The sequence below is a fragment of the Sminthopsis crassicaudata genome, chromosome 2, assembly GCF_048593235.1.
Source record: "Sminthopsis crassicaudata isolate SCR6 chromosome 2, ASM4859323v1, whole genome shotgun sequence".
NCBI classification, from domain to species: Eukaryota; Metazoa; Chordata; class Mammalia; order Dasyuromorphia; family Dasyuridae; genus Sminthopsis; species Sminthopsis crassicaudata.
Genome location: NC_133618.1, coordinates 513,620,948 through 513,634,583, shown reverse-complemented (window position 1 = coordinate 513,634,583; position 13,636 = coordinate 513,620,948). Strand labels below are relative to the sequence as shown.

Genomic DNA, 13,636 nt, shown 5'->3' with positions numbered 1-13,636 from the left:
GAATGTTTAGCCTCGAGTAAAGAATTTAGAGAGGATATAATAGCTTACTGGCTCCAAGTATCTAAAGAGCTGTCACATGGAAGGAGATAGACAGAATTAGAAACATGGGATACAAGTTGCAGAATTTAGGTTTGATGTTAAGAAAAAAAATCCAAACAATTAGAGCACTCACTACTCACTAAAGGCCTTCAAGTCAAAGTTGGATAACCCTATGCTGTATTACATCAAAGAAGAATATCTGTTCAAATGTACTTTGGACCCAATAGCCACTGAGATTCTATAATATGGCCCTCAAAGACTTCCCCAAAAGAAAAAGTTTGAGGTAGGGAAAGCAAATAACTCATCCTGATTTTGAGATTGAATTGGACCAGGAGAGCTGTGGGGTCCAATTGTTGTGCTTCTCTATTCCTATACTACTTCCTCACTCCTCTTCCCAGTTTTCTGGGCTTTGAGAGAATGATTTATTCAGCTATTGTATAGTCCAAAGGATTTCCAAAAAAAAAAAAAAAAAAAAAAAAAAGACTCCACAATTCTCTAGGCTGCTGATGAACCAGATTAAATACAATTTTAAAATAATTAACAAATAAAAATGCAATGAAATAAGATAATTGCACTTTAAAACTGAGTCACTTTGCTGCCAGCAAGGATGCTTGTATATGGTTTAGTAACCTCAGTTTCTATTTGAGTTTGACACCCCTAGTTTCTTTAACACCTAGCCACAGCAATTACCACCCAGGAGGTTCTGAACTGTAATCAGCAAGACCTCTTTTACTAAACTCAGCTGAGGCTTCCGGAAAAATTGCCTCCCTACCCCCAACCTTTTCATTCCTAATCCCCTGAGGAAGAGGCTTCCTTCTTCCCAAGCTTTACATTTAAAAAAAAAAAAAATGTTTGTCAACTTCTTGTCAGTGACTAGAAAGGAAATAAAAGGGGAGAGAAGAGAATAAGAGTAACCTTGTTTGTGAGCTTAGCTAGGAAGCTGAGCGGGAAAACCAATGCCTACAGCAGGTTGTGAGGGGCCTTTCTGGGAAAGACTATACTCTCGACAGAGAAATTCTCTGCTGCTCCTGCTTTTGCTGCTGTTTCTGAAGGGGATTAAGGGCCGCTGTCTACATGAGGAAACTCAGAGATCTGTGAGTCTTATTGGACCACCTGTTTCCCCACTGTCCCTTGAGCCACGCTTTGGTTCTGGTTCTCTCTCCCATTCCAATGCTCCAAGCCCTATTCGTATCCAAGCCTGGTACTCTAAGGAATCAAATTTAAAAAGTGAGATTTTGTACCCTGAGAGAGACTGGAAGTACTGGGAATTTCAGATAGATGCAGTTCTGAGAGAGGCCATTCATCGGATCCAGGAGGTGCTTGCAGGTAAGGGGACAGAAAAGAATTGCAATTGAATTGCAATGAAGTCTCTGAGGAAGACTCAGAAGGACCAGGGATCCTAATCTGTTACAGAAAAGGCTAATTTGACTTCTATTTCCCCAGTCCCACCGGTGCAAGGATCCCTTCTTCTGAGTCGTGATCCAGAACGGTACTGTCAAGCTATCTGGAGAGACCCAGACTCCCCAAATCACTACAAGTGAGTGCAAGCTATCAAGAAGGTGGGAAAAATTATTTCCCTAAAACCCCATAAATTTCTCTAGCTCATTCCAGAAAGGTTTTCTTGACAGATGCAGCCTTTTGAACCCCAGCTATGTGGGAGAGAACTGCATGGGGGTAAAGGTAAGTGACTTTTATTAATCATTGAATCTCTGATCAAAGTATAGATTTAGAGCTAGTGCAACTTTTTGAGATCACTGAACTCTAATTTTCATTTTGGGGATGAAGAAACTAAGGCCTAGTAGTAACATGGGATTATTCCCTCCCTAATTCCTCCCCCCACATTCCCTGTTACTGTTCAGAGGAACATCATCTTTCCAGTCCCTCAGGCTGGCAATCTAGGAATCATTCTGGACTCTTCACTCTCCACCCTCCAATCTGTTGCTAAGGCCTGTCGATTTCACCTTGGCAACATCTCTCAAATATGCCTTCTCTCTTCTTACACTAATACCACCCTGGTTCAGGCCCTCATTACTACATGCCTAGATTATTGTAATAGCCTGCTGGTGGGTTCTACCTGCCTCAAATCTCTCCTGATTCCAATCCATCTTCCATTCAGTTTTTAAAGTGATTTTCCTAAAACACAGGTCCAATCATGTCTCCTACTTAATAAACTCCAACAGTTTCCTATTGCTTGTAGGATAAAATGTAATGTTTGGCATTCAAAGCCCTTTTATAACCTGGGCTCCCACTACTTTTCCAGTCTTTTTACACTTACTCCCCAACACATATTTTGGTTCTGTAACACTGGCCTCCTGGCCAAGCCACTCCATCTCCCCAGCTCCTGACATTTTCTCTATGCCTGGGACTTCTCTTTTCTCTATCCTGACTACTAACACCCCATCTCCCCACCCCCAACTAAACCTTCTACAAAAAGTCTTTGTCAACTCCTTAATTCCAGACCTTTCCTCTATTTCCTATTTATCCTATATATATATAGTTTGCTTTGTACATGTTTGTTTCCATTGTCTCCCTAACTGGATTGTAAACTCCTTGAGGGCAGGTACTTTCTTTTGCCCCTTTTTGTAAGCAGAGGTCTATGGCATAGCAGGTGCTTAATATTTGAAGTAGTAGAGCAAAAATTTAAACTTATCTTGTACTCCCAAATCCAGTGATCTACTACAAGTTTCCTTCTCATCTCTGATCTTAACTTCTTGGCCCCCACATTACTGATCTCTCTCCTACTTACCTGTTTCCCAATTTGGGCCTGTTCCTATATTCCATTCTCTACAGATTCCAGATTCCCATCTCCGTGGTTATTCCTTATGGCCAGAACAAGGCCCCCCGGAACTGATCCAACCAGATGGGCCTGGAATCTCAAATACTGATTTCCTCTTGTATGTACAAGTTGCTCATACTCTGAAATGCCACCATGAGGTGAGGGATAAACCTAATTGTCTTGTCTCCCTCTTCTATAGATCCCTGTCTGAATCTTTTAATCACCCAGCTCCCTCATTTTGTCCCAACATTGCTATGCTTTCCACCACTGCCTCTATGTTCTTTTATCTATAGCCCTCCATTATTGCCTATGCTGCTTGCTGCCAGCTGGACAGCCAAGATCGGCCTCTTGCAGGAGCCATTACCTTCTGCACACACCACATTAGCAGCCTCCACCACAGCCACAGTGACATTGTCATGGTGACTAGATGGGGGCAGGAAGGGCAGAACCAAGGTCATTTATCTGAGGGGGAAGTAAGCCTTTTATCTTTGTGGCATACACAAGACTTGGCAACTGGGAGGTGGAAAGAGGACTTGGGTCTTCCTGTCCAGTTGCACCACCCCTACATCTGTTCTTTCCTTCTTCAGGTTACAATACACGAACTGTTCCATATCCTGGGATTTTCTGGACAACTCTTCAAGAAATGGAGGGATTGTACAGCAGATTCAAGCAGTGAGTAAGGGGAAAAAGCTAGAGGACTCCTGTAATCTCAACCAGTGGGAAGCCTATTTTTTATATATATATACACACACATATCAAATGCCCTTATTTTATGTTGCCCCTTCTTCCCAAAAATCCACCTTTTTTACCCTTTCTTTTTCTTCACTCCTATTCTGCTCACCAGTTGGAGATAAATGTTCCCCAAGACGACAAGTGACCAGAAGAGATGAATGGGGGCAGCTGATTCTCACCACCCCCACTGTAATCCACAGCCTAGCCAGGCACTTGGGAGTCTCAGAAACCATACAGGGAGTCCCCTTAGAGGAAGAGGTGAGAGCAGAGGCTAGAGTAAGAGAAGTGTAGAAGGAAGAACAAGCTACAAGTAATGACCTGAACGTTCTCTGATACTTTCTCATTTGCAGGGTCTATTTTCCTCTCACTGGGAAGCCCGTTTATTCCAGGGATCTGTGATGACTGCTACCTTTGATGGTGCTCACCGTACTCAGATTGACTTTATCACTCTAGCTGCCTTTGCTGATTCTGGCTGGTATCAAGTAAATCTCAGTGCTGCACAGGAACTGCTGTGGGGTCAGGGTAAGGAATCAGATATTCTGCAAGTAACTGAGAAGAGGAATGTCACTAAGTATGAGTCAAGATCCTACAGGAAAGGGAACACCTTTCAGGTACAATTTGTGCTTGCCTCACAAACCTGAAATACATAGTACAAATATTTTAATCCCAAATTTAATAATAGTAATAGAAGACAGGAATGTTATGGCCTTTTTCCAACTTCCTTTTCAATCCTCTAAGCAGGATCTGGTTTGAACTTTGGATTGGCGACATCCTGTAGATCTGGCTCCTCAGAATTCTTCTGTGTTGGCAGGTATATGCACTGCATTCAGACAATGATGGATAAAAGGTTTGCCTTTGACCTTAAATTTGACTCCTTGTCCTTTTCCACAGTGGACTGGGCTGTCACTACCTGCACTTTGACAAAGGACAGTGCTCATCAGATTCTCTGCTAGAAGGCTGCCGAATATACAAACCATTAACACATCAAGTAAGTAGCCTGGGAAGCTTGAGGTAAAGTCAATTTTATTTGAGCATGTCAGGACTAAGGCACATACAGGACTGAAGCACAAACTTTCCCATCTCTTGGCCCCCTTCAGAGTGAATGCTGGAAGAAGGAAAATGCACCCCTTCCTACAGCAGAAAATCCACATGGGGAGATCTACCATCCCAAAAGCCGATGCTTCATGGCTAACCTCACCTCAGTCCAGGTATTCAGAAATGGAACCACACCCGTCCCTCGATGCTACTTACATCGATGCACAAAAGGAAGTACATACTATGTGCAGGCAGCAGGATCACCCTGGGTCCTATGTCTCCCAGGGAAGTCTATTCAGGTAAATATACTATACCAAGGTGGGTATATTAAGGTAAGAATTGGGAGTAATCTCTTATTTATAAAGAGATCACAAAAATGGTTCTCTTCTAAATTAGACCCCCCATCTGGAATAGTTGAGAATATGAGAAACATGTAGTTGAAGCCTCTAGCTATATGTTTATTTCTCCTTCCAGGTCCCTGGGTATCATGGCCTCCTCTTCTGTCCCTGGGTCCGGTTCTGCCAGGCAAATAAGGACCGCATGTCTCTTCGTCTCTCAACTACAAGGCCTTTTTCCCTGGGATTGCTGATCCGGTTGCCCCTAGGACTTACTGGGCCCACAAGCTATTACCTGAGTAAGATGCAGTATCAGGAACTGAGCCAAGCTATACTGCGGGCCCTGGTGATCAGAGCAGACACCCACATGTAAATATTTAACTCATATTACATCTAAGTCAGGATTGAAAGGGTCCCAGGTTCTAACTTCTATATCCCTTCTCCAAAGAAGCTATATTTGTTTTTCGACACCCAGTTTTCTAAATGCCTAAATCTAAAATTTATTCTTCAAGAGATTTACATTTTTAAATATGAGGAAAAAATGAAACTCTTTCATCTACTCTATCCTTTTTGTAATGTCAATTCAGGTGCCATTTCCACAGTCCCTCAGTAAACTCTAACCTGGTGTTTACTGTGCACATGTGGGAGTTTCCTGGATGCCAAGGTCCCCCAATTGAGATCCTATATAAAGCTCTGAGTCAATCCCTCAATGATACACCATTAAATGTGGAATATGGCGAAGCCACCTTTACCACAGACTACAATAGGTAAGGAGCCATTCCAACATATACTCTTTGGCACTTTTAAGCCCAAAAGACAGGAGTAGCATTTAACACCTACACAGCCCTATGTTATAAAAATATAAAATCTTATCCAAAGACATGGCCCCTGATTAACAGTGATTACCTTTTGCTAATCAGGTGAAATTACAGAACTTCTCCATTTCCAAGCCGAAGGAATCAAAGTCCCACTTTTTCCAAGGTTATCATCCAGGATCCTTTTCTATTAAATCCTGCTTTTGGGATCAGTAGTCCTGACTCACCTCAAAATCCACCAACATAGGTTAGGGTAGACCTCTTTCCTGATACTGAAGTTTCCTGAAATGATATGAATTTAGTTGCTGCTACATAAGACTTGGAAAGGACACTTAAGGTCTTCTATAATCTAGTTTTCTCTTCCCTTACTTTAGAAACTCTGCTATGTGAAGATGACAACTTAGGTTGGTGGTAAAGAGATATCCCTAGAATTTCAGGAGATACAATGAAAATTCCTTTAAAAAATTAAAAAAACAAAAAACTAATCATTAAGTATTCCTTTTTTATATCTAGGTGGCTGACCTCATCAGGTCTCATTTCCCCAAATCCAGGTATAATTCTGCCCATAGGCCTCAGTCTCATGCTACTTATTCTGGTGGGTACAGGGGGAACTATGGCCTACAGGAAATACCAAGCTTCCCTTCGAGTCGTACCATCAGCTTCTAATCCTTCATCAGAACTCCCAGGATCAATAAGAAGCCTCTCTGAAGGAATGGGAGAAGCATAATGTGACATTACCTTGGATCTAGAACAGCGTATGTCCCTCTTAACATTTACAATTTGTCTCTAATCTCACTTTTTCAGACCCGTGTGATGTACCCTGTATTTCTATATTTTTTTTCACAAGTTGTTATCTATGCCTACTGACTGTATGTTATATCCTTCCCACTCCCAAAGAATCTAAGTTTCTCCGGGGTAGCTAAGTAGCGCAGTGGATAGAGCACTAGCCCTGAATTCAGGAGGACTCGAGTTCAAATCTGATCTCAGACACTTAATACTTCCTAGCTGTGTGACCCTGGGCAAGTCACTTAACCCCAGCCTGGGGGGGAGGGGTAGAGAATCATCTAAGTTTCTCAAGGGCTTGGACTTTTGGACTTATAATTTTTACATTCCCAAATGCTCAGAAGCATTCCTGAAACACAATAGGCACTTAATATCTTTCCATATGTGGGTTTGAACTTATCTTTGAGCATTCTTTCAGGGTTCTGGATCAACCTAGAGCAACAAGAATGCCTTTCCTCAGCCACAGACGGGTAGGGAGGAAAAAAAATTAACAATGGATGACAATTCATATTTTCATTCATATAGAAGGGAAAAATGGGTAAAACCCTAAATCAGGAATGAAGATTTTATAAAACTAGGAGGAACTACTAAGAAGATGAAGATGGATTATATTTGTAATCCCAAATTTCTACTTGCCCAAGGCAGTCCTAGAAGGAAAAAAAGAAGTCATTTAGACTAAACAAGATCATTCTTTTATTCTTGTACAAGTATCTGTATGCTCATTATGGGCAAAGGCCATTTTTGGTTTTTGTATTCCCAGAACCTCATATTTCTTGAATTATAAAAATAAACCTTCCATCCCATAGGACTTGACATTTGTTTTCATAATCTTCATAGAGCAAAGTTTTGAGATAAGAACTTTTGTTACTGACTCCAAAAATATTGTAAACATTGGATAAGAACCAAAGCTCCTTAAGCTTGGCATGTAATCACTGTTCTATCCCTCCATTTGATTGACCCATTGATAACCAAACATTTAGCTTACAAACCAAACCAGACAAGGTACAGTAGTAAATCATTGGTCTAGATTTATCTAAGCTTTTTGAAGCCCACCTGGTAACTTATTGTCCATTGCTTGCTCCCTTCTCAGGAGTTCCATTTACTCCTCCATCCTTTACCCCCTCCAGTGGACCAATTCTAGGGAGACCTTTTCCTGATGTCAGGATATCAGGCTTCTTTTCAAAGCTTTCAAAGGAAATCAGGATGACAGAGTTAAGAATTTTAGGACAAGGTGAAGGAAACAGAATAGCTAATAATGAGGTTTGGCTTAGTTTTTAAAACCTATTGTGATCCACAGGTTAGGAGTCCAATAACAATAACTCTGAAAACAGACGTGGATGTCATCCCAGACATTTCCTTACATCTAGGCATTCCCACATCAAAAGCTCTCAACTCAACTCCTTAAGAGCCATATGCTGTTTTTTATAATACTGACTTCTATTAGTCCTTACCAGCTGTAGCAGCCACTGCTTGATAGAACTTTGCTACAAAGTCTGGCTCACTGGCCTCCAGTTGTCTGACAAACTCATTGCGCTCTTCTTCAGCCCAACTTCGGAACCACTGATCCCAGAGTCGAAGCTGGCAATCAAAAATGTGTGGTGGTCGATCTGCTCCAGACACACTAAGCTGTTCCAATCCTTCTAAGAGGGGCTGTAATTTGCCTGGCACTGCCTTAGTTACCAAGTCCTGCAGGAAACGCTCACGCTGGGGATCTGACCAGTTGGCAAACCAATGTAGAACACACTTCATCTCCTGTGAAGTGAAGTAAGACATGGAGAGGAAGGAATAATTGTCTGGAGTAGTGGCTAAAGTTGAGGAGGAGGATGGTGATATCCAAGCAGCAGGTGATTTCAGTGACATCCTGAGAGTAAAACAAAAAGACGAATAAAATAAAAATACCTCTAAATTCTAAGGCTCATGAAGGCTCTTGGCACAAAACTTAGCTCTTCAAATACATAAATAAATGTACTCCCCCCCCATATTTAAATATTTGGGAAAATAAATAGCATTTCTTTCTGCTTAGTTTTCCCCAAATAACAGTACATTGAAAAAAAGGTCGGTTTAAAATGATTTTGCGCCAAATCGGCCAACGTTACTCCCCACTTCTTCAAACTCAGAGCTTCCCTTTGGAATATAACAACCAACATCTCTCATTCTACCCCTTCCTACCTAAACCCCCTACCCCCAAAAAGGGCAAAAGCCAGAAGCTTCTTGATCTAACTTATTTCCTCTAAAATAAATAAACATCTAACAGCAGGTTTTTATAGAATATAGCTACACAAGACTTTGAATGTTTTGTCACTGAATAGAATAAATAATGTTGAAAGTCATCACTAAGTTTCCAGATGAAGAGTCGTCTTTGAATTGTAAACAGCCATTGGATGGCTTTGAGCTTCATGCAGGATTATCTGTTTAATTCACTGTAAAGCAATTGTTTCATTTTGCAACTGAAAAAAATTTACAAACATAAGGGACTCATCCAAAGTCATGCAAGAGACTAGTAAGAAATATAAATCTTGTGTTCTTTGCCAAAAGCTCTGGAGAAACAGTATGGTTTGTTTGGTAAGTCAAGCATTTGAAGGGATGGAATAGATGTTTATATTTTTACTCACTGTATAGAATTTCCATCTCATTTACTAACATATACTGACAAATACTTGAGTTGATTTTTTTTGGGTCTTCTGAAGTTATGTCCTATTTCAACTAAGTTATTTTAAATCCCTTAAAAATCAAAATATGAAACTGCTAGCCTACAAATGCTGTCAGGTAAGATAAAGTTTTTTCTACGCAATTCAACAATTACGGAGTGACTACTAGGCACTTCTGACAAAAGTGAAAAATACGCAGCAACCGTGGTCACCGAATGAAGGCAAGCCCTGACTAAATTATCAGCCACAGCTGAGATCTCACTTCTCTGCCCAAGGAGCTGCTAGTCCTTCCTTCATGGGCCCAAATAGCCGGAATACCTAGGAACCGAGGAGCAGGGCGGAATGCAAATTTAGCTCTCAGAAGAAAGGAATTATGCGCTACAATGTTGCCACAGGTGTCTCGCTAAGGTAGGCACCGAAATGTAGGACAGCTACCCGGGGAATTAAAACTCTCTCGTCTGGATTCGAGTAGTTCCAAATACGAGTTTCAATGCATAGGACACAAGTCGGGGGCTCTGTGTCCCACCTCATTTTAGCATGCAAGTAATGATACTGTAATCTGTGGGCGCTAAATATTGAAGTCAATCTTCCCCTTAGACTAGATGTTGAGCTCATGGGGGTGAGGGGAAAGCGAGAAACTTGGGCTCCCTGAAGTCTGGCTCAAGTTTGGGTATCCGGGATATAAGTTCCAACACTGCCCCCCAGCCATTCCCCAGGAGGCTCCTCGCCAGACCAAGAGCCAGGGGGCGAGGTTGGCCGCTCCGGAGTGGGGTGGAGCACAGACCCCAGAGCCCAGATAAAAGGTGAGCTGGTCCCAAGGAGACTTGGCCTCCTAGCTTACCTCTCGATTCTCACCCCGGGGGACCTCAGAAGGAAGTCATAGGAGTCCGTGAGCTCCGGCTACCTCAGCTATCGCCAAGTTCCCAGCAAACCCCACTGGGCAACCCACGCACTTCCGGACCTCAAACAAGGACCGAACCCCCTTCCACTCCCCGAGGGCCTCGGCACCAGGAAGTCGGACAGTATCTCCGGAGCAGAGGAGCCGAAGAAAGCCGAGGGTCTCCGAATCCTGCGCTGCCACTGTTTACAAATGAAAACTAGTCCTAAACTCGGTAGGGCGGATTTGTCCGAGATCTGAGAGGAGTCGCGAGGGGCGGAGCCTATGGAAAGAATGGAAGCCGGTGATTGGTGCTAAAATAGGGACGGAAATACCCGAATGCTCTCGAAAAGGCTGAACGTTCGGATCTTACAGGGAGGGGAAAAGGGTTGGCCGTGGCAGTGGGCGGGGTCGGATCGGCACGTTCGAAGGGCGTTGGCGGAAATTACCGAAGATGCCCGAAGCCGTCGAGACGGGAGCCGAGTACCTCACACAAGATGGCGGAGCTGGAGGAGGTGACTCTGGACGGGAAGCCGCTTCAGGCGCTGCGGGTGACCGACCTGAAGGCCGCACTAGAACAGCGAGGCCTGGCCAAGAGTGGACAGAAGAGTGCTCTGGTCAAGCGGCTCAAAGGGGTAAGGAGACTGCGTCGCAGGGGCGTCGGAGGGGAGCGGACCCGGTAGAGACGAGCCGCGGCGGCGGCGCAGGCGCAGTATCCGGGCTCGGCGCGAGCTCGCTCAGGCCGCCAGCGCGAGCCTTTGGATCCGCGCGCGCGGTGGTTGGTGGGGCTCGTGCTGGAAGGGAGCCCGTGCCGGTTCCCGCCTTTAACGGCAGCTACGCGAGCTCGAAACGGGAGGGTGCGCGCTGCTTTCCCTAGAGTGTCTTGCGCTTCCTCCTCCCCCACCCCCTCCTTGTTTGTGTCTGTGGTTTCGGCGCATGCGCGGCAGGAGTTAAATCCCACCACCACCACTAGTGTTATTGACCCGTGGGAAGGCGGGGGTTGGCGACGGGGGGGGGGGGTTGGGGGGGAGGAGGACTCAGAGTTAGAGGGATAGTTGGGCAAAGTGGCGGTTGGGGTTGTTATCGGGAAGACCGGGTCTGACTAAGAAGGTAGATAGGAACTGGGGCTTGTTTAGGTTGGCACTGAAGGGGTTAATTATATTGGAGAATGAAGTGAAGGAAAAAACTGGAAAAGGGGCTTGGCTGGTTGTGGGCTATTTGTTTATGGGGGTCCCAATTGAGGTAGAGTTGTCTTCACTGGAGGAAACAAGACCGGTTAGTGTGGTTTCGAAGACCTTGGATATGATTGATTTGAGTAGATAATATTGAAAATTGGTAATCAGTGAGGGTTTGCCATTAGGTAGTTTAATTGATAAAAATATAGATTTGGAGTAGTTGAATTAGGAGATAATGTCAGTGTTTGAATTAGGGTAGGGTTAACATTTTACAGGGAGTAATGGGCTTGAGTTGACAGTGTTTGGCCTTGGCCTTGAGGTTGTGTTGTCTGGGGAACAAATAGTTTTGGGGATTGGGTTGTTGGATCTAGGATTAATAATGATTGTTCTCTTTCATGTTTAGTCAAACCAACTTGCAGTTGTGATAAACCAAAGTGGCTTAAGTTTATTATTTATTTATTTAATTTTTGATTAGCTATTTGGGCATGTACACCTCTTGGAAAGAATTATAAAGCACTTACTCTTGAATTCGCTGCTGTACAAGCCCATTTCAAAGAGCTTGTGCTCTATTAATTTATCAGCTCTCTGTCAAAATAAGAACAGCAATTAAGCATTAATTTGGAACTCTAAGGGAAGTTTTAATCTTTGAATTGAATGTGATGGCCAGGCAAGGCCAGGTTTGAGAGCTAAAGGTAGAATAACTGAGAATCCTAATCTGTCATTGGCTTGGTTTTTTGTTGTTGTTGTTGTTTTGGTTTGGTTTGGGTTTTTTGGGTTTTTTGGACAGGAGTATATAACTGGCTTTAATTTATGTATTTCTGAGTTTTTGCATCTGTACGTTGAGGACAATTGGCATGGCTGCCCTTATGGTTCTTCTGAAACTGAATGAAAGCAATATTAATAAAGGACTTTGAAGTCCTTGGAAAATAAGCTTAATTAGAGTGTATATGGTTAGTTTTTCATTTGGAAAAGGGGGTGGAGGAAGAGGGTTTGACTTTTTTGGGTTTCTGAGTTTCTTCTGTCTTTATCCCAGGCTCTAATGCTGGAGAATTTACAGAAACATTCAACACCTCACACTGCATTCCAGCCAAATTCCCAGGTAAGAGAAAGGTTTCATTTAATAATAGTGGGCTGCTGATGTAAATATGGACATACCAGTGCCTGAAATTTTTATTACTGAAATCCTTCCCAGTTCACATAATTCTCTCCTAAAGCTATTGAATTCTTTAGTTCATTTCAGTCATTTACAAGATCCTAAGGAAAAGAGCTGTCATGTTACTTTCTGACATTCACATATGGGTTTAATAGAATTGTTAAGAGGAATAACCTAGAGTGGGTTCAGAATGTCAGAGCATCTATTTTCCACTTAAGAGAAAAAAAAAATTATCATGATGATACTGGATATAAATTTGAAATTGACATTTTGTTAGAAGAGTTTGGACAAACGAGCTTATTTTGACATAGAATTATAAATGGTAGCCAGAACTAGGTTACCCACTAATTTCTCCCATTTAATAAGAGTCTTGTAGATCATTTAATTTTGAAAAAATAAGTTTTAATCCTTTTCCTTCTGGATATAATTAGCTGTGATAGTGGCCTTCTGGCTGTTCCACAAATGAGACACTCCATCTCCTCGCTCCAGGCATTCATTCTTTCTGGCTGTCACCCATGTCTGAAACACTGTTGACCTCTGTAGCTTCCTTTAAGTCCCAACTAAAATCTCACCTAAAAGAAGCTTTCCCCAATCCCTCTTAATTCCATTGTCTTTTTTCTTTTAATATCTCCTGTTTATCCTATATGTAGTTTGCTTTGGCAGATACTGTCTTTTGCCTCTTTATATCCCTAGCTCTTATCATAGTGCTTGGCACATAGTAGGAGCTTGCTATTGTTTGATTGGTTATGTGATTTTGGAGAAGTCATCAAAGCTATCTGGGTCTCCATTTTTTTAATCTCTAAAATGAGAAGAGTTGTATTTAAATCTGTAAAAGTTCCTTTCAATTTTGATAGTCTGGTTCTATAGCAGAACATTAAAGGACAAACACAAGCCTCTCTTATTTTGAACATTTACAGTTTCACTGTTAGATTAAGTCCCAGGATACTAGGGAAAAACAAACTCCACTGAGGCCCCACCTTTCCCTTGTTATCTCCTCATTAAGCCAGACACTTCCTTAATCCTGCCAGTTTACAAAGCTCTAGTTCAGGTACTTTAACAACCTAATAAACTGGCCCAGGCTAAGCCGTGCTCTATGTTGTAGTGTTTCCAACCTAGCAGCTCTGTTCTTACAAACATGGGCTTAAATTGTTTATAAATCTTCTGATCTCTACCTAAGATCCAGGCCTTGTGAAATATTAAATATTTTAAAAGTTTTATTTCTTTATTGAAGTCTTTTCTTTTTTAAAAAAATGGTTCTTAGAGTCTTA

General features: G+C 42.4%; 3 protein-coding genes across 7 annotated transcripts in view; 2 read left to right on the top strand and 1 right to left on the bottom strand.

Moving 5' to 3' along the window:
* The first annotated feature begins 528 nt into the window (after window positions 1-528).
* CIROP (ciliated left-right organizer metallopeptidase) lies at window positions 529-5,627 on the top strand. 2 transcript variants are annotated; one of them, XM_074294258.1, is made up of 11 exons: window positions 529-1,365; window positions 1,483-1,576; window positions 1,668-1,719; window positions 2,830-2,973; window positions 3,109-3,487; window positions 3,660-3,805; window positions 3,898-4,069; window positions 4,289-4,358; window positions 4,439-4,535; window positions 4,645-4,881; window positions 5,057-5,627. In XM_074294258.1, exons 1-11 carry the CDS (start codon window positions 996-998, stop codon window positions 5,288-5,290), a joined length of 1,995 nt encoding a protein of 664 aa, XP_074150359.1. In that variant the 5' UTR covers window positions 529-995; the 3' UTR covers window positions 5,291-5,627. The 2 variants fall into 2 exon arrangements, with proteins under 2 accessions (XP_074150359.1, XP_074150361.1); XM_074294260.1 differs by lacking the exon at window positions 2,830-2,973 and having other exon boundaries at window positions 3,403-3,487.
* A 1,557-nt stretch (window positions 5,628-7,184) lies between these two features.
* Window positions 7,185-10,952, bottom strand: C2H14orf119 (chromosome 2 C14orf119 homolog). 2 transcript variants are annotated; one of them, XR_012486918.1, is made up of 3 exons: window positions 10,490-10,952; window positions 10,005-10,323; window positions 7,185-8,376 (listed from the first exon to the last, which is right to left on the bottom strand). XR_012486918.1 is itself a non-coding variant. In XM_074294261.1 (2 exons), the coding sequence occupies exon 2, from the start codon at window positions 8,373-8,375 to the stop codon at window positions 7,956-7,958; it is 420 nt and encodes a 139-aa protein (XP_074150362.1). In that variant the 5' UTR covers window position 8,376; window positions 10,005-10,450; the 3' UTR covers window positions 7,185-7,955. The 2 variants fall into 2 exon arrangements, 1 of the variants encoding a protein (XP_074150362.1); XM_074294261.1 differs by lacking the exon at window positions 10,490-10,952 and having other exon boundaries at window positions 10,005-10,450.
* ACIN1 (apoptotic chromatin condensation inducer 1) overlaps window positions 10,538-13,636 on the top strand; it is a 39,518-nt gene continuing 36,419 nt past the window's right edge. For all 3 annotated transcript variants that reach the window (XM_074294255.1, XM_074294254.1, XM_074294253.1), the window contains exons 1-2: window positions 10,538-10,675; window positions 12,249-12,314. In XM_074294255.1, coding sequence (XP_074150356.1) covers window positions 10,538-10,675; window positions 12,249-12,314 — 204 coding nt within the window. The remainder of the gene's footprint in view (window positions 10,676-12,248; window positions 12,315-13,636) is intronic.